The sequence below is a fragment of the Orbicella franksi genome, chromosome 14 (assembly GCF_964199315.1).
Source record: "Orbicella franksi chromosome 14, jaOrbFran1.1, whole genome shotgun sequence".
Classification (NCBI taxonomy): Eukaryota; Metazoa; Cnidaria; class Anthozoa; order Scleractinia; family Merulinidae; genus Orbicella; species Orbicella franksi.
The window spans coordinates 12737927-12760091 of NC_138158.1; the positions used below are offsets into that span (position 1 = coordinate 12737927).

Below are 22165 nucleotides of genomic sequence, written 5' to 3' on the forward strand. Positions count from 1 at the left end.
CCCCATTCTAGTCACCCTGTAAAAAATGCTTGAAAAGGCGACCCCATTATAGTCAGTCCAGTCGTGAAAATGCGACCCCATCCAGCGGCACATCCCCATTAGCCCATTTATGGGAAGTGCCCCCCCCCCCCGGGAATTATGCTTTCTCTTAATTTCTTATAAATTTTTGGGCTTCTTCAACATAAGGGAGCTTTTCAAGAGTTTTTTTTAATCGCATAATAAGTGCTTTGTACCAAAAGGAAAAATTCTTTCAATTTTCAAACACTTTTGCCATATTTTGCTTTAGAATAGTGGTGTTGTAAAAGCCAAGGATGATGGGTTTTAATTGAGAACCACTGTCTTGGTAGCAACTGCATCTTAGGCCCGGTTCAAACGTCGAACTTTACATGTGCCGAACCTACTACCAATTTGGGTCGATCCAAATAATTAAGTTGGGCAGTTGATTCAAACGTCGAACCTAATTTAATCGAACTTAATTGGAAAAATAAAAGACACACAATCGCAAACGACGGTTATTGCAGACCAAAATGGCGGGAAAACGTGGGAAAGACAAATTGTGGAAATGAAGAGCTTGCTTTTCTCCCAAGTGCGATAAAGGAGGCTAGAACAAGTCGAAGAATGCGACTCCAGCTGCAATAAGCATTAAACAAACCAAGACGAGTTTTGAATTTCGTTCGCCTGATATTATCGCTTATTCCCAATGGAACATCACAATTCCTCGTCCAGTTCGTTCCTGTCGTCGGTTTCTTCAAGATTCATTTATTTTGTCATTTTCCCTCAAAAACATGACTCGCAGTACGCCACCGAACTGCCTGCTTTCCAACCCGCTACAGTTTCATCGTTTTCAAATACGAAACACCGCATGCGGAAGTGGTTTATGCTCATGCGATCATCAAGCAAGTATATTTCGTGCTCTCGAAGTGAGAGGAACATATATCGTCCCGCTCTCCCCGCTACTTTTTTCCACAAGATCAAAACAGGCTGTCTGCGCGTGACAAAAATAGGAAACGTGCAGAACTCTGGGTAAAAATTAATTTATTTAATGTATTTGTAATGCATGCGTTAGGTTCGGTACATGAAAAGGTCGACGTCTGAATCGGAGTCGCTCCGTAGTGGCCATGTCGAACTTAATTCTCGGGTCGACCCAAATAACGTGTCGAACTTAATTGATTTAAACGTCGACCTCGTCATGTACTTAATTGGGGTTACTAGGTTCGGCACATGTAAAGTTCGACGTTTAAACCGGGCCTCACCAAATTATTGGTTGTGAATCACTTATTTTCTCCTGCTTCCGTTTGGTGAAAATTCTGCGAGATCAATGCATTAAAAAAACACTTAAAAGTTTTTTTTTTCTTTTTTTGATGAAACTAGAGTTATTGCAGTTTTCAATAAACGGCACGCAATGCATGCAGAAGCGATGACGTTTAAAAATTGTTACTAGAAGGTTGGAACATAAGCAGACAAACTGATTCTTAAACTTTTGTGTTAGAAATTTTAGGGGTTTACATTTACGGTAGTCCATTGGTGTTCATTCAAGTAGTTCATGTACCAGGTCCGGCTTGTTACTCCATGTGCTAGGGGTCAGCCAAATGTACCAACCCAAAAGAAAGATTAATAACTAAAATAAAAAGCACTCCGCTGAAAAGTTCCTCTCTCTGAAATCAACACCTTATTATCTTTAAAGATATTTGGAAAAGCTAATTACCTCACCGGAAGTTAATTTGTTGTTTTAACCATATACTTGTCCAAGAGAAAATCATTTTCTCTTGACTTGTCATATCGCGTGTGCGACCCGCTTGTCTATCTAAAATTGTATGTATCGAAGATATGTTATTATGAGTTTGCCCGTGAGCGCAAATTTATCTGACACTGTATAAACCAAAACCCACCCCCAAATCTTCGTTTAAAAGCTGAAATTAAAAGCACTCCGCTAATCCTACAAACAGCAAAGGAAAGCCGCAAAGTACAAATTTCTCTGTCTGAAATCGACACCTTATTATCTTTAAAAATATTTGGCAACGCTAATTACCTCACCGAAAATTAATTTGTTGTTAACCGTATACTTGTCATCAATGAACATTCGTATTGTCTTTACCCTGACAAAACGATTATCGATTGTATAATCATAACCACTCTTTCGTTGACAGAAAACATAAAACAGCACAATTCCAAAACTTCATAAAAAACTGAAAACTGCAAATGAATCGTACCCTGACTTCATTATCACTACTGTAAACGGTATATTTCAGTGCTCATACAATGCTCATACAGTGCTCTCACAGTGCTCATTAATTCAATTCAGCAATGCTCATTCAATTCACTTCAAGACTGGCAAAAGTACAACTGCGCCACCAATCCGTATATTTTATGTAGACCCTTCAGCTATCGCGTGTGCGACTTGCTTGTCTATCTAAATTTGTATGTATGGACGATATGTTCATATTACGAGTTTGCCAGTGAGCGCAAATTTATCCGACACTGTACAAACCAAAATCAACCCCCAAATCTTCGTTTAAAAGCTGAAATTAAAGGCACTCCGCTGATCCTACAAACAGCAAAGGAAAGCCGCAAAGGAAAGTTACTCTCTCTGAAATCGGCACCTTATTATCTTTAAAAATATTTGGCAACATTAATTACCTCACCGGAAATTAATTTGTTGTTTCAACTGTATACTTGTCATATCGACATCGACATCGACATAAGTGCACGGACATAAGCGCAACGAAACTATGCGAAATCACATCCAAAGGAATGCATGCACGCCAGCATAAAGCGATGACGTCACGCAATACGTCATCGATTAAAAATGTATGGTAGCTTTACTCCCCCTGAGTGGTCCCGAAATGTTATTTTGGGGGGTTCTGGCCCATGGTTTAAGTAGGGAGATTTTGGTCTTAAATCATTCTCGTCCCCGTAGCCCTTTTCGCTTCTTTTAGCCGGCGGGGCCTTGGCACGAGAATCGAAGAGTATATTCATCTCCAGGCCTTGGACCTGATGACGCGGTATTTAAAATTCAACATGGATGCTGCAAAGACGGCACAAATCTAGAGATGTATCGATAACAAGTAAGATTATCATTTATTCGTCCTCTAACCTGATCTGCTTTCTGTGGCTATATCGCGATAGGCGGCGTTGTATATTCTGTAGTAAATTACCGTGATTATGACCATCAGTAATCGCTCCCGAGAATTTCGACACGTACGTAAGCGATCAATTATTTATATGTTCCTTAATATTTAACCATTTTACTCTGTTCCCATAGTCGTAGATATTATGATATTCAACGCGTTCGCTTAGCGTTGGTGTTTACTGAGTGTTTCGGAAAGGTGAAGGGAAAAGAAGGACTTCGCGTGGATTTGAATCTATTAACATTGTAAATTGAGTGATAAATCCCGGGCTTTAGGAGTATCGCATTTATGCAAGATTGCCTCTATATTGATCGACTCCTGAAGACACAAGACAAGATGTGTTGGCGAATCCAATGTCAGGCTTCCCGTAATCTCTATCAGATCAGAGAGTGGCTGCTCTGAGAGGACGAGTAAAGTTATTCCTGTGACCTGTTCACTGTACGAGCATGGCTGGAGAATATGGATACAAGTGTTTAAAATTTATGGTAGTTTTCTTCAATCTGCTGTTCTGGCTTGCTGGTTGTGCCCTGTTTGGTCTGGGTATTTGGTTGCTGGGAAATAAAGGGGAGGTTGCTGGAGATTACACCAAACTGGCAGGATCAATTAACTATAAAGCAGCACCTATTTTGTGTGTTGTGATAGGTGCGGTCACTATTGTTGTGGCATTCATGGCATGTTGTGGAGCAATTAAAGAAAACCAATGTATGCTTGGCTCTCACTTTGCATTTGTCTTACTAATTTTTGCTTTGGAAATTACGGCCATTGTTTTAACTTATGTTTACCGGGAACAAATTGAGAAAAACTTACGAGGAGATATACAAGAAACTCTTAATGAATATAAAGATCATGACCATGAATCTGTGACAAGAGCAATTGATGAAATTCAGGCAAGTTTTAAATGTTGCGGAAATTATCAATACCAAGACTGGTTCAACACCAACTGGGGAAAAAAGAATAAGGAATCTGTTCCAAAAAGCTGTTGTAAAGACCCTTTGGATGACACTTGTAACAAACATGCATCTCGTGATTCTACAAAGATTTTCAATGGAGGTTGTTATGAATTTGTTCGGAAATATCTTTTGAACAACCTTCATGTGATAAGTGGGTTTGGTATATGGATTGCAGTCATTCAGATAATGGGAATGATCTTTGCTTTATGTTTGTGTTGTCAAATCAGGTATGGTAATGACACTTATGTGTAAATCTGCATAAATGCATAGAACTTTATTAATCTCAGAATCAAAAGGTGTAGTTCTTTTTATTCAGACAAGTAGGTTTTCAATGGCTAGATAGTCAAATTTGGCCAATATATATCTAGATAAACAATTTTGGTTCTGTGAAATACCAGTTTAGGTCGTGTAAATGTGAAATTAACTTGTCTAAAAATAAGAGTTAGCTCAGTGACGACATTAATAGAAATAGAAAACTGTAAGAGCACTCACAGGACACAGCACGCATGCTTCTTTTCTATGAATTTCAGTACCCTAATGACTCAATTTAGTGCTGTCTTTCTAGTAAGCACCTCCATTCTAATTGAATGAGGTTTACTTAAAGAACACTCCTTTACCATTGTTTAAGTGCTTCCATAACATAATCACCACCTTTTGCTGTTTAAGTGCCCTTTATCTGCTGTGCTCCTGTTCTTTTTTTCCTCCTTTTTTTATTTGAATATCACACCTTATAAATTTACAATACTTAAATTACTTATTAATTGACAATACCAAACATTACTTGAAGATTTAATGACATTACTTACAATACTAGCGTGAATGCAAGTTATTTTACAAAAGTCCTGATACACTTTTAACAAACCATCAATTAAATAAATCAAGAAAAAAAAATTAAAAATAATAATAATAATCTTATGTCATTTTTAACTTAATAATTTCTTTTAATATTTTATTGTTTTGTAACTATTCGATGATTTATAAATAATAATAATAATACAGTCAACTCTCTCTTAACGGACACCTCTATAAGACGGACACCTCTGTAAGACGGACAACAGACACTTTGAAATCATCAACGGACACTTGTGAGGTGCTGAATGTGACTGCAAATTACGATTTAGGGAAGAAAAATTCTTAAATTACCAAGTATGTGACTCTTTTTAACACCAGATGTTTAATTGACTGTTCACTGTTTGGACTCCAGTTAACCCGTTAACTGTTGATTGTAATATGACAAGAGATTCAATTTTATAAATATGTTTTTGTTCCAGTTTGTAGGTTTTGTTCAAGTAAATAACTTAAAACAAACAGACGCGTATTCACTGTGCACAGGTTCAGCATTATCTTAAAGTTCCTGGAGTCATGTTACATCGACTCTCTACAAGCCAGACACTTCTCTAAGACAAAAAGCTGAGACCGGTCCCAATGGTGTCCGACTTGGATAGAGTTGACTGTAATAATAACAATAATAATAATGGTAATTTTGAAAAAAAGGAAAAAGCATGCACAATGTGCTGTGCTCCTATTCTTTATTTCAATATAGAGAGTTGTTGGTGAGAGAATCAAATCATCATGGCATTATCACCCTCACAAAATTGATCCCCAGATGTGTTTAGTCAAAGCAAACAAATGTGTGCAAAATGTATATATAGTTAGATACATTTGAAGGCATATGCATTACAAGCATGCTTGTGTCAACAAGGACTAGTTTTCACAAGTAAGTTGAAATGTGATATAGTTATTTTAGTCTGTTCCCTTGTTGCAGCTGTTTAATATGTTTTATTATATGGCTGTTTTTCACAAGGACTGAGAACTACCGAATTCACGAATTTGATTGGCTGAAATCGATATTGACTGCAGTCTAGATTTTCCCATCTAGACCGGCATCTAGACCGGTTTCATTTTGTGTTGAAAAAGTAGCAAACTAAAATACAAAAATGTTCACCGTTTCCTTTTATTTTCTTCTCAATCATTTATGGAATTGCCAAAAAGCCTGATGACGAAGGAAAAAAAGGTAAAGAGGACGAGCAAATTTCGGCAGATTTAAGTTAGGCTCATTTCTGTTTGCAAGCAAAATGTCAGCAAACCAGTTACATTAAATGAATAAACATCTTATTAACCGAGCTAAGTTGGTCTGTCTAGGAGAATCTTGACCTCAGTCGTGTGTACAGATCTCACTGCGTTCGGTCTGCACTCACGTCCTCTGTCAAGATTCTCCCAAGTAATGTACTCATTTATGCAAAACTAAATTTCACAAACTAATTCCAGCTATGCACCCTACTTGAAATGCATCCTTACAACACCTTAATCCTTGAAAAATCTTTCAGAATACATATGATAAAATTGTGCCCAACTATTACTGGATGCTATATTATTGTAATGACACTCGTTTATGTATACATAATATGCCAATTAACTAGAAAACTATTTAAAAAAGCAATACTGTATTCATATCATCAAGTGGATAAATAAAAAATATAAGTACAAAACTTGTTGTTTCATTATATTTAAAGAAATTAACATCCAAAAACGTTAGGCACACAATGGGTGCAAGAGTTATTTATATTTAGTGACATTGTTAGACTGTCGGGTACTTAATTTTCTGGGGTTTATAAAATTTAGTGTCCATGTTAGGAGTAGTAGCCAATCCAACAAGGACCAACAAGTTTGGTTGGCTGCGATATATAGAGGCAAAAATTAGATTTAGAATTTATGATATACTTGTATGTAGAATCCAGAATAGTTGTGGCTTGCTGGTTGTGCTTAGTGCTGGAAAAATGTTGATTGAGCACTAAGCAGGTGAGATGCCAGGTTTGGACTAGGACGAAGGTAAAAGCAGCAAGACAAAGGTTTTCACTTAAGGATGGTGCCTACTTTCGTTAGTGTGCACACGTTCTGCGCATCACGCAAGGCAGGTTTAAGTGCCACGCGCACGCTGGGGTTGACACTGACGCAGTCAACTACGCTACCAAGTACATGACCAAAATGAAAGCAAAATTTTCCCACTGTGACCAAATCAAGTTTAATAAACCTGTACTTAAACCAGGAACACCAGAATAGCAGCATATTGCTAACCACTAGCTGTTAACTTCTTCCAGCTGAAAAACTAGCTGTTATCTGTCGAAAATTATACTGAAATCTAACTGTAACCTTGTACCTGCAGATGGCCTAGTGCGCATGCAAAACAAGTTCGAGATACGCAAAGGTTTTACTTACTGGGGGGGGGGGGGGTTGACAGGAAAATATGTAACAGGCACCGTAAAAGTTTTCAAAAAAGATCAATAACTTTAAAAAACGCATGGCTACCCCTACATTTTATGTTATGAAATGGAGGTGGCAAGCCTATTCAATATGTGATTAGTTTCTGGTTGTGAGCAAAAGGTATTTCAACTGTATTTTAGCTAAACCAGAGGAAGGCTGTCACAGACCCTAAAAGCGCCGTTGCAACGATTTTGTTATTCGAAACATACCAAAAATGGCTTTTATGTTACCATTTACCATGTAGTTTTAAGATCTTTATAAATGTGTTTGCTTTTCTGTCTGTAAAGGCGAATTCTAAGGAAATCTGTGAAGAGATATCCTTTCCTTCTTTTTTCAGAAAAATGCTGATGTCTGCATTTTTGTTGAGATTTAAGGCTAATTATCTCGAAAAAATGCATGGTTACCCCAATTTTTCTTCGGGGATTCCCGTAGCCCTTGCAAAGATCTACTTTTTCTGTGTGGTGCTAACCTGGCGCAAAAACTTTTGTATTTAGTAGGCACCATCCTTAAACAAATGTGGTTACAGGGATGGTGGAGCATATTTTGAATTGGGGGGCTTACAAACGAGCACCAGTTTTAATTATCATTTTATGTATTTTTTGCTTGAAATTGCTCTCAAAGACTCAAATAACAATGAAGCTTATCAATAATTCGACATAAATATGTTGCAGATTGTTGCAGTTTTTTAAACTAAAGTCAGTTAAATAAAGCTCGGTGTTTTGTATTGACATTGAATGTAAAGAGGATTTTTATGCTTTTCAGTTCATAAAGGAGAACTAAAGGCTAAAATTAAGTGTTTTTTTTATCATAGTCTATACCACAAATACTGATTTTTTTTGGCATATCCATCTTTTTTTGACCTGATATAAATAGTTTTTACTGTCATTTTGGCCATCAGCATTGCGGCTCACAATTGGAGGGTCAGCGGGTATTTCAGCAGTCTATGACATGTGATATGGGGAAGATAGGCTAGTTTATAATCCATCAAATATTTTCGCTCGCGCACGATTGGTCTAAACGCTTTACGTGACTGAATATTCCCCAGCTAAAACTGGGGAATATCCGAGATTATTATCCAACTGAAGCGAATACCATCCAAATAACAGTACAAATATACAGCGATATTGTAGTTATTTGTACAGTAGAAAACCTGTTTGCTGTACAGGTCAGCGCGCGCACGCGAATCTGTCACACTCTCCCTCTTTTTACTTGGGCGTATCCCAAACGCTCTCTCCTCCGCAGAGGCTTTGACAGGTTTTAGGTGGGGAGAGTCCGCTGTACGTAGTGAGTGCAGGCGTAATAAAATGGCGAGAGCGGCCGCGAGAGCCTCTGCCAGATGTCACGCCCAATATGGCCGCCATCTGGGGGAGGTAACTTTTCATCAGTATTCCTCACCGGGGTATGCCGCACATGTTTGTCGGTCAGCAAAATGGCGGCCAGATTGGAATGTCCTGTTCTGCGGTTACGCGATGTTCAAGTACAAAAAACGTATTTGGATGCGTGGAAAGCTGGAAAACTTTGTTGTCCTCATAAAGACTGTTTGTCTGAAAGTATTTTGCTATGTAGCGATGGCTTAAAGCATCACTTCAGAATTCGACATTCGCGAGACCCGCCATGTGGCGATCAAGAAATTAAAGAAGGAAAGAATATCTTAAGGAAACGTTTGGCAGATGAAACTCTGAACAACTTATTGATTCTGTCTCAAAAGAGAAGAGAACAAGTAAGGTTTCTTTGAAGTGTTGTTAAATTCATTGATTATCGAGTACGAAATTTCCTTGCAGTGCTGCTAAACTTAAGCTTATTAGTTATATTTTTCCTCGACCAAATAAATGCTTTTCATGTGTATTTTGAAATGTACTCGATCAAATCGCTGATATATTTCCTGTAAGAAAAATATTGCTGTAAAAAGGAGCTTTCTGTTCAGCAGTATAATCAAATTCGATAAATTTAAGCTTCAGTTGAAAGACTTTTCGTTAATAAACAACAATCCGTACCAAAATATTCTTTTAAAAGCAGCACAAAAATACCACATGTAAGATATGTATTAAATTTCCTGTTTTCTTGTTTTAAATAAAGCTCAGGAATAGTTGATTCGTTGATGTGTCAGTCTTGTAAATAGTCTTTATTTGCTGGAAATCCCCTTGAAAACTTATAAATTATTCCATTTATTATTTTATTGCACAAACACCAAAAATACTTAACAGTCAAAATAACTTCAACTAAATACATACAGTTGCAGTTAATTTTCATCTTTAACGTTGCATAATTATTTATTAAACTCGCTGATCACCTGTCTTCTATAACAATCCAGAATTCAGCTCATTATGAATCATTCACCATTGAATTCAATGATGAATGTTTTGCCTTAGTGGCAAAACACGAGAAAGAGGCAGCAAAGCTGTTTGGCCTTTACCTTTGGCATAAAGGAGTATTGAACTGGCTGGAGGCTGGAAATAAACCTGTAACAGTTGCCGTGAAGAACAAGTGGTTGGAGTCAACATTTGCCTTGTGGCGAAATAAGGAAAAAATCTATGCAGAAGCCACGTTTCATAAAAAGGTAGCTAGAAAGATAAATGGGGTAATTGTCTTTGTCCCACTCCAAATTTAATTGTGGATGAAAATATGAAAGACATACCATAGAATAAAACAATGCATTCTGTTTGTTGTTGGATGTTTTAAATTTTTATTCTTTCATTTTAACTTTTAACTAAATTAACATACACAGAGTAGAATTTTGAGACTTTCAGAACTGCACCTAAAACATACAATTTTTACCCATAAAGACAAGATTATTTTCTGACTCCTCTGGGTGAGTGCTGTAAAATTCTATCCTAACACTAGTATTTAAAATTAATTACTTTTAAAGAAATTAAAAAAACACCATTTCACAAATTATCCTTACTGGTCTCAAACATTTTCATGAGTACTAGTTGGGAGAACTTGTATACACATCAAGACATAAGTAAATATTCATCATTGGAGATCATTTCTTTAATTCTCATTACCTATGTGTTACAATTCACTGATAACAGGAGAACATTGACCAGCAAATTAATTAAAATTAACCTCTGTTTGCCCAGATATATTCTATTCTTTTTGGCCAATTTTCTTGTTGAAATCAGCCACTGCCATGCCCCCCCCCCCTAAAAATACCTTCACCATCTTCAAAAGAACTGCTTCATGTGGCAAACATAATCTTTTGTCTGCTATTTAAATTGTAGTTTCAGGCAAGTCCACTACCTACTCCTGCACCTGAAACCCAGCCAGTTCATGCTGGAATTATGCAAGGGGTTCCAGATGCCGTGTCTAAAGAAGATGAACCTCTCCATGTCATGAAGACAGTTTTCGGATATGATTCCTTCCGTGAGGGACAACACCAGGCCATCCAAGCCATAGTTGAGGGCAAAGACTGTGTAATATTGATGCCCACTAGGGGAGGCAAAAGCTTAATTTTTACTATTGCTTCCATAATTAAGCAAGGTCTAACTGTCATTATTGAACCTCTAAAATTTTTAATGGAAGAGCAGGTTGCTGCTCTGAGGGAAAAAGGTGTGTCTGCCTTTTACTTTAACTCTTCACTCACAGACACAGAGATGGATTTTGTAGTTCACAGTCTTACTCGGTTTAGGTCCCAATATGTTATGCTTTTTACTAGTCCAGAATGTATTTTTAATGTAAGACTTCAAAATGTCTTATCTAACTGGAAAGGCAATAGCCGGCTGGCCTTCATTGCCATTGATGAAGCTCATTGCATCGATTCCTGGGGAGTTGGCTTCAGACCAGATTTCACAAGACTAGGAGAACTAAAAAAGTTTGGAACTGCAATGGCAGCTTTTACTGGAACAGCAACACCCCATACTTTGCAGGTAGTTATTGACAGCTTAAAACTCCAGCAGTGTACTGTAATCAAGACATCTTTTATGAGAGAGAACCTGTTTATTGAAGTGCAAGAGAAGAAAGACAATGCAAAGAAACAAGTGGCCACAATACTACAGGAGAAATTTCAGAATAGTTGTGGAATTGTTTACTGTGCAAGGCGTCAGGATGCAATGGACATGGCTCAAGAGCTAAAGAAACACAACATAAGTGTCACATATGTCCATGGCACCCTAAGTGATACTGACAGAAAGAAACATGAAGAACTGTGGAGCAATGGCAATGCCAAAGTTATGTGTGCAACAAAGTGCTTTGGAATGGGAATCAATAAAGAAGATGTACGATTTGTCGTTCACCTAACATTCCCAGAATGCCTTGAAGACTATTACCAGGAAATTGGAAGGGCTGGGAGAGACAGAAATCCTGCAACATGCATTGCTTTGTTCAAATTTGAAAACCGGTCTTTTCATCTGCATAACATCAGTAAAATTCAAGATGAAGGTAACAGAAATGAAAGGTACAATAAACTCAATCAATCCAGCTATTTCTTTTACAACTCTAATGTGTGTAGGCATGTGGGTCTACTATCATATTTTGGGGAAGATGATTCAATCCCTTGTGAGGAGGCATGTGATGTGTGCACAAGAGGACCTGTAGCAGAGGAAATACAAAGTGACAAGACAGAACTTGCCAAAATTGTCATCCACTGTCTGATAGAAATGCAGCCACTTGGCCATGGAAAAGTGACTGTTACTTTGCTTTCTCAAGTTTTCATGGGATCTGCATCAGCTGAGATCTTAACTAATGGTTTGGATAAACTTACCAGTTATTGCAAGGCTAAGGAATTTTTACCAGGAAGAAATGGAAGAAAGCTGTTGGTAAAATTCATATACTGCCTTATTCTTAAAGGTTTCCTCAAAGAGAAAATTGATGGAGCATCTTCCAACATTCTCTTAACTGTTGGTGATGTAAATGGCATACTATCAGGATCAGACATGTTGACCTGAACTAAAACATAATTAGCCTCAGTAAGAGCTTAACCCTTTAAACCCCATAATCAACATACAAATTCTCCTTGATCTCTGCACTTTTAATTTGCTGTTTCTGCAGTTATGAGAAATTTTTGTTTCAGTTTGAAGGTAAATTCTCTTTGGTGATTGACTTAATATTGATATTGCAAGGAGAAATTTGAAGTTGATCACACTAGGGCCTTAAAGGGTTAATGCAGCACAAAAAATCCTGAACTTGTATCCATGACTGTTTTAATGATCCCCCTGGGGTCATGCAAACAGTGGACAATAATTTCATGTAAATACTCGAAAGACCAAAAAAGTACATCCTGAGTGATTAACTGGGTTTGCTGTTGTCAGCTTTAAATAACTAAGTTTTCTTTGGTCCAAGGTTATTGACTACTGGTACACAATTCTTCTTTATTTGCACCTTCCCAACAATCTGACTATCATTAGAGCACCTAGGAATAGCTTCTACATGTAAAATGATAGAATTAACCTTCAAAAAATTTGAGGGAAACTTAAGAAATAATTATTATAAATTGTGTGACTTCCTGACTTGCAATTGGCTCTATTTATTGTGTTGTTCCAGAAAACATCCATACCCCTCCTGCAGAAGGTTTTTTATCCCCTCAAATTTGTAATGACCTTCTGTGAGGTGGGTATATGAATATTTTCTTGAACTGCACATTTTCTGTCTGTAAAAGACACTTGGCAATTAAGTACTTCATGTTACACTTTGTTAGCCTTTTAAGCAGTGGATAAATACTTTCATAATTGTAAAACTTCACACTGCAAATTTCAAACTTAATTTGTCAAAAGGTCAAAGTGTAGGTCAGGAAAGGATTCATACAGCTTATCCTTGAATTTCTCTGCAACCTTTTTGGTGCCCTTCTCATTGACATCCAAATGACATTTTTGAACTTTACCACTTGGTTTGCCACTGCCTTCAAGAGTATACACATCAGGGGGGTCATCCGATTGAACTCCACTGAAGAATCCACGCAAAACCACGTGCCTTTAAGCTGGTCTAGGAAAGAGTTTGGAACAGAATGTCTTTGGGTGGTGTGCTCATCAAAACCTTGTTTGGAGGAATATGCTTTCCTGACAGCTTTAAACAGATCAATACTAGACATCCTTTCACACATCTTCACTGAGGTATGTCCTAGAACGGAAAATTACAGACATATTACATGAGTGAGGGTTTTTTTTTCATATTTATAATAATTTCTATACTATGACAATGTTCTGACAACTACTTAAAGACTAGACATTTCAAGTGATAGAATTTTTTTTTTTGATATTTCATGTTCAATAGGTGTCCACAACATTAAAAGAGAGAGTGCCTTTGCTTGGCCATCTTTACACAAAAATAAAGTTTGATCAAATGAATTCATTTTTGTAAGGTATTTGATTGGTGATGATAACGATAGTTATTTATAACATAGCTAGCAGAGGCTTGCAATCAAATACCTCCATTGTGCTCACTAAAGCATGAACCAGTTGTTAACTGGCAAATATATATGATTATTTAATTCATTCACAACTTATCTTTAGACCTGTGAGCTATATGAAATTTACAAAAGTTGACATGACAAAAATTGTTACAAAGCTGAAATTTTCCCCCAAGAACACATGCTCTTAAGTTCGCATGACATGTATCAATAAAACTGTTTCCTGCTATACATTGTAGTCTGGGCAACATTACAAAATCCATGACGTCAGAGGGTAACAGTACACCTTTGCCTGCAAATGTTGAGGGCCATCCTTATGTATTAATTATGAATTATAACAAATCACTTACTCCCTTAGGAAATCAATTAGTTAACTTTGTTTTCCTTGAACAAAATTAACTGTTTTCCCTCAGGACCAGTCATTTAGTATCAAGTGTATTCAACTGAGTGTCAAATTTGAATTAATTTCATCACTCAGACAATTTTCCCATATGATTAGGGCACTATTGTGCTGGTTGGTCAGGACCACCTGTCATATCATTACAACTGAACTGCTCTTACCTGACACATAGATCTTGAGTGGCTGAACTATTTCAGCTTCCACAAATGCATCCAATTCCATGGCTCCCCCTTTCTTTCCAGAAAGGTTAACTGCACAATTCTTTTGAAGCAATTTGCGGAATGCCAAAGGCCATTTTCCAAGAAAATTGACAACATGAGCAAATGTTTCTGTGAAATAGTTCTTGAAATTCAAATGAGCATAAGTGGGCAACTGCAGAATATAGCAAACCTCTCTTGCTTGGCCTAAAACATGTGATGTGGAGATGTCAAACAGTTCAAGGAAAGGCCCATAGTACAGGAACATTCTTGAATAGTACCTGAAAGCAACATTCCTTTCACTTGATTGCTCTATCCATTTAATGAATGCATCATATAGCACATCATTGTGGTTCCCTGACTTTCTGAGGCTAGCTGACCTATCTCTCGGACCTGGATAACAGTCACTTTTAGCAAATTCAATTACAGCAGCTATTCCATATGACCTAGCACAGTCTTGTACTGCTTCTTTTATTCGATCTTGATTTCCTGTCTCAAACTTTTTCTTCTTGAAAACATCAGAAATGAGCTTTGGTATCTTCATTACCTTGTTGGCAATGTAGTGGAATCCACCAGGTCCTTGTTCTTTAAAACAGGCTTCACAAAGGTATCATTTTGTATGCAGATCACCTGGTATTATCCCTGCCCACTCGTAAGCTGAAGCTCTCCCCATCACTCCCCTGATAGTTTTGCAGGTGCCTTGATCTCCTACTAAGCCTGTAACAAATCCTTCCGAGTTACGATCCACCTGTGATACTGGTTCATCAGATCCATCCCTGATCAAAATATCTGTTCTCTTAAAGGAGTCATCATAACCTGATATGTCATCATCCTCATTATCTGACGTTTGTGGGTTCAGTACTTCATATATTTCAGCTAGTTGCATTTGTTCTGCAATTTTAAGTGGGCATGGAATATTTGTGAACAAAGGCCCTCTCACACAAGCTCTGTGATTAACCAGAAGTTCACAGACCTGTTTGTTTTTCTTTATCACTGCTATTACAAGAGGTGTTGCACCACACATTTCTTTTGCATTTGGGTTGCAGCCAGCTTGCATAAGACAACAAGCAAGGTCATAGTTTCCTTGTTCCACAGCCATATGTAACAAGGTACGGCCAAGATGGTCTCTAACATCCTGCAGGTTAATGTTGCTCAAGTCTTGAATAACACGTTCCACTGAATCACTTTGTTTAGATTCCCACACCTTATCTGCAATGTTATTATACAGCTCAGTGAAAACTTGATCACACTTTGCAAAGTGACTCTTAGCTTGCTGAATAGTTGCTCTATTTTCATCATCAGAATCACCTGCAAGCTCATCATCACCATCATCATTTGTGGTTAACTCTTGAGAACTGTCAAACTCTTTTTCTGTTGCCTCCAAGGTTTTTAATAAGTCAGCCATTTCATCTCTGTGTTCATACAACATGATTAAAAACTCAACATGTTCCCTGGCTTTTTTAAGGCTGAAATTCCTGTTCCTTTTGTCAAATGGCAATGTTTCCAGTCTGTCCACTTTATTGCAAAGGCCAAATTCCTCAGCAAACTGATCTAGAATCACACTTGTTCCTGTAAGGGTTGCATTATTTTCTAATGACAGAGGTAATATGTGAACATCAGTCTTCACTGTGGACATACTTGTGTCAAAAATGTTTTCAATGCTGGGAATGCTCAGTTTCACATTCTGTTGGGTACAACCATCAGCATTTGACAACCACTGGTTACATTGTTTTTCATTCATTTCACAAATGGGTTTTTCATGTGGTGGAATCTTGTTCAATCCATCATAAAGCAACTGGAGAATGTAACTTTTACTGAACTTCTGCCAAATTAAAAAATGTTCATTACAGTTTTCCAATTGTATATTGTTAGCATTCCACCCTACCACATTGTCCTGGCTCTGCAGTGAAGTGTCAGGTGTACTCAACAAATCTTCAATGCCAGTGATGTCTGGGTTTAGTAATCCTCTAACAGTGAAGTTCCACATGTTCACCTTTGGCACCTTAAACAACCTATGGTGTCTTTGATATCCCCTGTGAATGTTCACATTGTCCAATAGCAAAAACAAGGGTTTCTCTGCTGGTATATTAGAGTGCAGTTTGTCAAACTTTTTCCTGTTGTACCTGTCCAGGAATGACATAAGGGTGTCCCAGTGAAGAGTTAATCCAACTTTATTCAGCATATTGACCATTCGTGTACCAGCTCCATAAGCAACCAGAAGAATTGTAAAAACTAATGTTACATTATTTTGGCACTGATTGTTTCTCAGGCTCATTAATAGGCTTAGAGAGTGAACTGCTCCTTTCTCCTTTCTCCTGTCGTCACTTGGAAAGAGAGTCTTAACAATGTCAAAGAGAAAGGGAAACTTCTCTGCAACATTGTTTACAAGATCTGTAAAAATCTCCTCATTGATAAAGACTTCCTCACCACTTCTCAATCAAAAACTTAATGTTTTTGATAACAAGTCTACCTCCTCTGTAAGTTTTGTTTTCTCTGACTGAGAAAGTGTGGATGACTGATCAGTTCTCATTAAAAATTGAATTTCACGCTCATAGATCTTGTCAAGTAATTCTGATTTAGCAGTTAACAATTCAGTTTCCGTTTTGTAAGCCAACAAAAGTGCTTGCAAGGCATTAGTCTCTCCAGCAGTTACCTTGGCAATAATATCCTCCAGAAGATCATTTCCTCTTTTTCTTGACTCAGCAATAAGGGCTTGTACATTAGCTATTTCACTATCCACAGTAACTGTTCCTGATTTATCATCTTCACAGTTAAAAGAAACTGCTTTTCTGATGTTAGTATAAACCCCTTTTCTTTTATTTAATTTGGAAGAGGGGAATGTTTTTGTTACAGCACGTGTGGCCAGCCCTTTCTCTTCTTTGTTTAACTGTAAAGCACTGAGAATGGATTCTTGTGTGGCTTGTTTCCCTGGACTTTCCACAAACCTTTCTTGGAGAACAGAAGAAAACGTTTCTTTCCTGTCCTTGTAAAATCGTCCACTTAAATTCTGTCGAGACCGTTTACTGGTGGGCTCAACCTTCGATGGTGTTAACTGTCTTTTCTGTGGGTCATCTAAAAAACCAAAGGAGGTTGTGAGGTTTTCGTTTAAAGGATTTACAGATGGCAAAATGGCCACCAAAAGCACATAAAGCACTTAAAATAGAGCATTTCAATAACACAGCATATATATACAAAAGGAGATACGGCCGGATGTGGAAAAAAATTAAATAAGATTGAAACGGATTGCGATACCGATTTTTTGAAAAACTAGTAGACGGAACAGTTTTCAAAGTTTAAATCGTTTGTAACTTTTTATATGCTTAATTGTTACTTCCGAGAGACAGATTTGTTTGTAACGAAGCTTTGGCTTTGTAAAGTTAGTGAACTAAAGGCCGAAATTTAATAAACGAAATGCAGCTAGTAGGGATAAAAGACAAAAAGAAGACATAGAAGAGGAATATTTACCTTCAAGAGACATCTCTTGGAAGGAAATGTCAAGCGCTTCCTCTCTTGCTTCCGCCATTTTGACATTTGACCTCCAAAAAACAACGTACTTGTCACTACTCCCCATAGTTTCAGCCAGGTTCCAGTGGGGGCTTCGGAGAACAATATTTTTGCTGTTTTTTGCGAAAATATGTAACGTTGTCTGGAAAATAACGATTGCTAATTGTAGTAGCATACCTAGCGCTGATTTTTGCCAAGTTTCAAGCTCGCAAAGTCCGCGAGGGCTGAGAAATTGATCAATGTACCAGAAAACGACAAGGATGTACCAGAAAACGACAAGCTTCTGGCAGAGGTTCCCCGCTCAGTGGATCCCGTTCTTTTGCGCCTGCACCCACCTTGCCCAGCGGATTTTTACAACGAAAGCCCCATTGGGAACCTCTGCGGAGGAGAGAGTCCCAAACGCAGCCCAAGTTTAAAATTGTATGGCAAGCCGTTTGTAGCAAAATTAAATCCTTGCAATATATGTTTAATCCTTTAAATAACGGTTTTATTTAAAGATAGAAAAAGGCATTCAATGCAGTGGTAAATAAAATTTTGGTTCAATTCAATCTTTTAATTTTCACAATTCAATCCAATACCTGGAATATTGATTCAATCCAATGCCTAAAATATTGATTCAATCCAATACCTAAAATATTGATTCAATCCAATACCTGGAATATTGATTCAATCCAATACCTAAAATATTGATTCAATCCAATACCTAAAATATTGATTCAATCCAATACCTCGAATATTGATGCAATCCAATACCTGAAATATTGATTCAATCCAATACCTGAAATATTGATTCAATCCAATACCTCAAATATTGATGCAATCTTCCTGGGCCGAGTGCGGCCAACAGGAACGAGAGTAACTGAGCACTAGAGAGCACTGAAAACATGGCGGACGAAGGAGAACTAGATTTAGAAGTTGAGTTTCCTAAGTTTCTTGCAGACATTTTGGATAAAACGGAAATAATTTTTGAGAATTTTGACTCAGAAGTTGCAGAAACACACGCCGAAGTTCTTGATCAAACCATTAGTCTGCTTAGGTAAATGAGACATTGCTACAACCGAGACACAAGGGACACGGAAAATTTAGATTCCATTACTGCCGCTTTTGTAGATGTAAGTTAACCAATTTTTATGTGATAAACATATTTGTTTATTAAAAGCTGTGTGTGCTAGCTTTTTGTGGCAAATAACATAATCTGTGGCAAATTTTGCTACCACATTAGTCTTTGGTATTGTGCATATTTCTGCTGTCCAATCATTACTGGCACACTAAACTTTGAACTGTAAACAAAATTTTTGCTGTGCCGTGTGCACAGTCAAACATGTTTCTCAAAAAAACTGTTTGTGTAAAACCTGGCTTTAAGTTATTTTTGAAATAAGAACCTTTACATTTTACAAGACAGCAATCATTGAACATTGGGATGTGTTTTAAGTTTTTCAATGTTGTTGTCTCATGTTTTGCATTATTTAACCCCCATGTGGTACTTCTTTCCTAAAAACGATGTTTTTCTTGATATTCTATGACAAGCATGGCACCAATTTGTTGTGAATATTATCGCGTACCCAGGGCTCAAGGCTAACACTACTGCCAACTAGCCACACATTTAAGTTTTGAATAGTAGATTTTGCACTTTCACTAGCCATTGTGACAATCATGATGGAATGGAGTACTGGTCTACTGGATGAAAACAAAATTGAGAATTATCCTGACAAAGTAAAACTGAAGAGAATAGAAACTAATGAAAACAGGGAAACTATGAGTGGATTTCGTGGAAATAATTGCCTTAATAAGCATATGATAAATATTTAACTATTAAAGGGAGATAAAAGAAAATGGCAACACTGATAAAAGTACATCAGAGTTTGAACATAAGCATATTCAAGAAAAGCAGGATTCGTGTTTGTGGGAGTGAAATTTTCTTAGTGATTATTATTAACATTTTTGATGCAACAAGAAATGTTCAAGATTGACCACTCTTATAAAAAAGTCAGTGAAGCTGTGTATGAAAAAGGCTGGCTGGTGCAAAGTTAGTTTTGGCTAATGACATGAGTCCTGTTAGTAGCCATTATGCCAGTGCACCAAGAGGTTAGTGTTGTGTCCTGGGTACTTTTGAAAATAAGATAACAAATTAACCTTGCAACATTTTAACATCTGTTTTGATAAGCACCTGAAAAATCTACAAGGCAGAGTAGTGCACATGGCAGTTATCAAATGCCCTGATTTCTCTTCAGTTTAGTTGTGTTGCTAGAAGTTAGGCATTCTGTAATTCAAGCAGTTTCTGAGTTTTGTATATCAATGAAAAGGAAGATGAGAAAATAATTTATTTGATACAGGGTGAGGTTTTCTGTTGTGAATTGAGTTGCAAAAATACTTTAAGGGCCATAATCTCCTTTACCCAGCCCACACACATGTAGTATTATGCAATTGTCAGTTGCCCAAGTTTAACTGTCACTAGTTCTAGAGCCTCCTGGAAGATGTCTACTCCCATTTGACTTGATTATCTTAAGGGATCTAGCCTTTCCAATACAAATGACTGCACTGAATCATGTTGTACCAGGTCAATTTCTTCAACCACAACATTGTTATCACTGCCCAATGGAGTTGGACCATCAGGATCATCACCATAGTATTCAAAATCATATGACTTTCCATTTGAAAGGGGGTTTTCAGGATGCATCATATGATTAAGCCACATTTGGTATGGCAACCAGTTTTTTTTCTGTTCTTACATTTTGGTGGTTGAAAGCTTCAGTGAACTGGCAAAGAGCAAGGTTTATCCTTGGTTGAAAAACTAAGTGTAAGGTGGAAAGATGCACTGAATTATCAGTGTCCAGGATGCCTGACAATTCCATACTACAAAAAGTGTAAAAGTACAAGTGGGAAGAACAACGGAAACATCCCTCCACAATCTTTCAATTCGTTGGTTGTGTTGATGGCCCTGCAGTGAAGCTGCCCCTCTCCTCTCTTCTAACCTGCTCCATTGTATCGCACACACCAACGTTTTCAACACCATGATCTACTTGTACTCTCGAAGGCCAAAATTCTCCGTCTCTCTTAACGGCATCCAGAAACAATTCAAGACCTGTTGCTGCTTTATTGTTGGCACTACATTTCAAAAACATTATTCGCCGAAAAAATCCGTCTATACAGCCGAATTAGTATTTTCCATCGGATCAGAGAGTGATTTCCGTCCAGATGCCAAAGCGAATTTACGCACCCCATCTCAAGACAGTATTTTGGGGATCTAATTTTGCTAACCTTTCTCTTATTCTTCTCCGTTGAACCCGTAACCCAATGGACTTAAAGAAACCTGCAATGAAATTATATCCATACTCTTGAATGATTTCGGTTCCTTATCAGGTAAGCTGTTGAAACCCCTCATATCTTCTCAGCCATACTCTGTCAATCTTCTGTGAATTGTCCATCTCCAAACTCCAATCATCTTTGTTATCGTTGTCCAGATGAATCCTAGTCCTCAAAGTTCCTCGAGCACCTCAACAGGAATTTTAAGAAATGGTCTTCCATGACTCCAACTTCTGAGTCAAAATTCTCAAAAACTATTTCCGTTTTATCCAAGATGTCTGCAAGAAACTTAGGAAACTCAACTTCTAAATATAGTTCTCCTTCGCCCGCCATGTTTTCAGTGCTCTCTAGTGCTCAGTTACTCTCGTTCCTGTTGGCCGCACTCGGCCCAGGAAGATTGCATCAATATTTGAGGTATTGGATTGAATCAATATTTGAGGTATTGGATTGAATCAATATTTCAGGTATTGGATTGAATCAATATTCCAGGTATTGGATTGAATCAATATTTTAGGTATTGGATTGAATCAATATTCCAGGTATTGGATTGAATCAATATTTTAGGTATTGGATTGAATCAATATTCCAGGTATTGGATTGCATCAATATTTTAGGTATTGGATTGAATCAATATTCCAGGTATTGGATTGAATCGTGAAAATTAAAAGACTGAATTGAACCAAAAATTTTATTTACCATTGGATTGAATGCCTTTTTCTATCTTTAAATAAAACCGTTATTTAAAGGATTAAACATATATTGCAAGGATTTAATTTTGCTACAAACGGCTTGCCATAAAATTGCCCTTCATTTTTGTTTGCGTTCAGTCACAAATCGCCGTCTGGTCTCTAAAGCGCATGCGTCACCTATGCATGCGTACAGCACATCCTGCTGATCTCTGTTTGACAGGTCTTCAAATTTCAACCAATCAGCGCGCGACTCGCAAACAGCTTTAGGGGTCCATTCATTCGAGAGCGTTTCGCGAAACGAAATACACATGGCGATTGAACACTGGCGGCTTTTATCGTGTTTAGCTCAGCATTTATTTTATTTCGCTTGTTGAGAATTTTGCAATACTCCAG

General features: G+C 37.4%; 2 protein-coding genes and 1 pseudogene across 3 annotated transcripts in view; all 3 read left to right on the top strand.

The window, feature by feature from the left end:
- The window catches only part of LOC145467715 (neuferricin-like), a 195172-nt gene that overhangs the window by 141156 nt on the left and 31851 nt on the right, over positions 1-22165 (top strand). The window lies entirely within an intron of this gene.
- On the top strand, positions 2286-7297 carry LOC145467723 (tetraspanin-4 pseudogene; annotated as a pseudogene). The gene is made up of 2 exons (XR_014042096.1): positions 2286-3065; positions 3263-7297. The product of XR_014042096.1 is annotated as a tetraspanin-4 pseudogene (transcript).
- LOC145467764 (ATP-dependent DNA helicase RecQ-like) lies at positions 8561-12491 on the top strand. The gene is made up of 3 exons (XM_081451362.1): positions 8561-9059; positions 9651-9896; positions 10561-12491. Exons 1-3 carry the CDS (start codon positions 8676-8678, stop codon positions 12220-12222), a joined length of 2292 nt encoding a protein of 763 aa, XP_081307488.1. The 5' UTR covers positions 8561-8675; the 3' UTR covers positions 12223-12491.

Bases quoted from the DNA above. Each gene is read 5' to 3' on its own strand.
- LOC145467764 (XM_081451362.1), top strand. From the start codon at position 8,676: ATGTCACGCCCAATATGGCCGCCATCTGGGGGAGGTAACTTTTCATCA. The intron at 9,060-9,650 runs GTAAGGTTTCTT...ATAACAATCCAG, and splicing joins CTCAAAAGAGAAGAGAACAA to AATTCAGCTCATTATGAATC. The intron at 9,897-10,560 runs GTAGCTAGAAAG...TTTAAATTGTAG, and splicing joins AAGCCACGTTTCATAAAAAG to TTTCAGGCAAGTCCACTACC.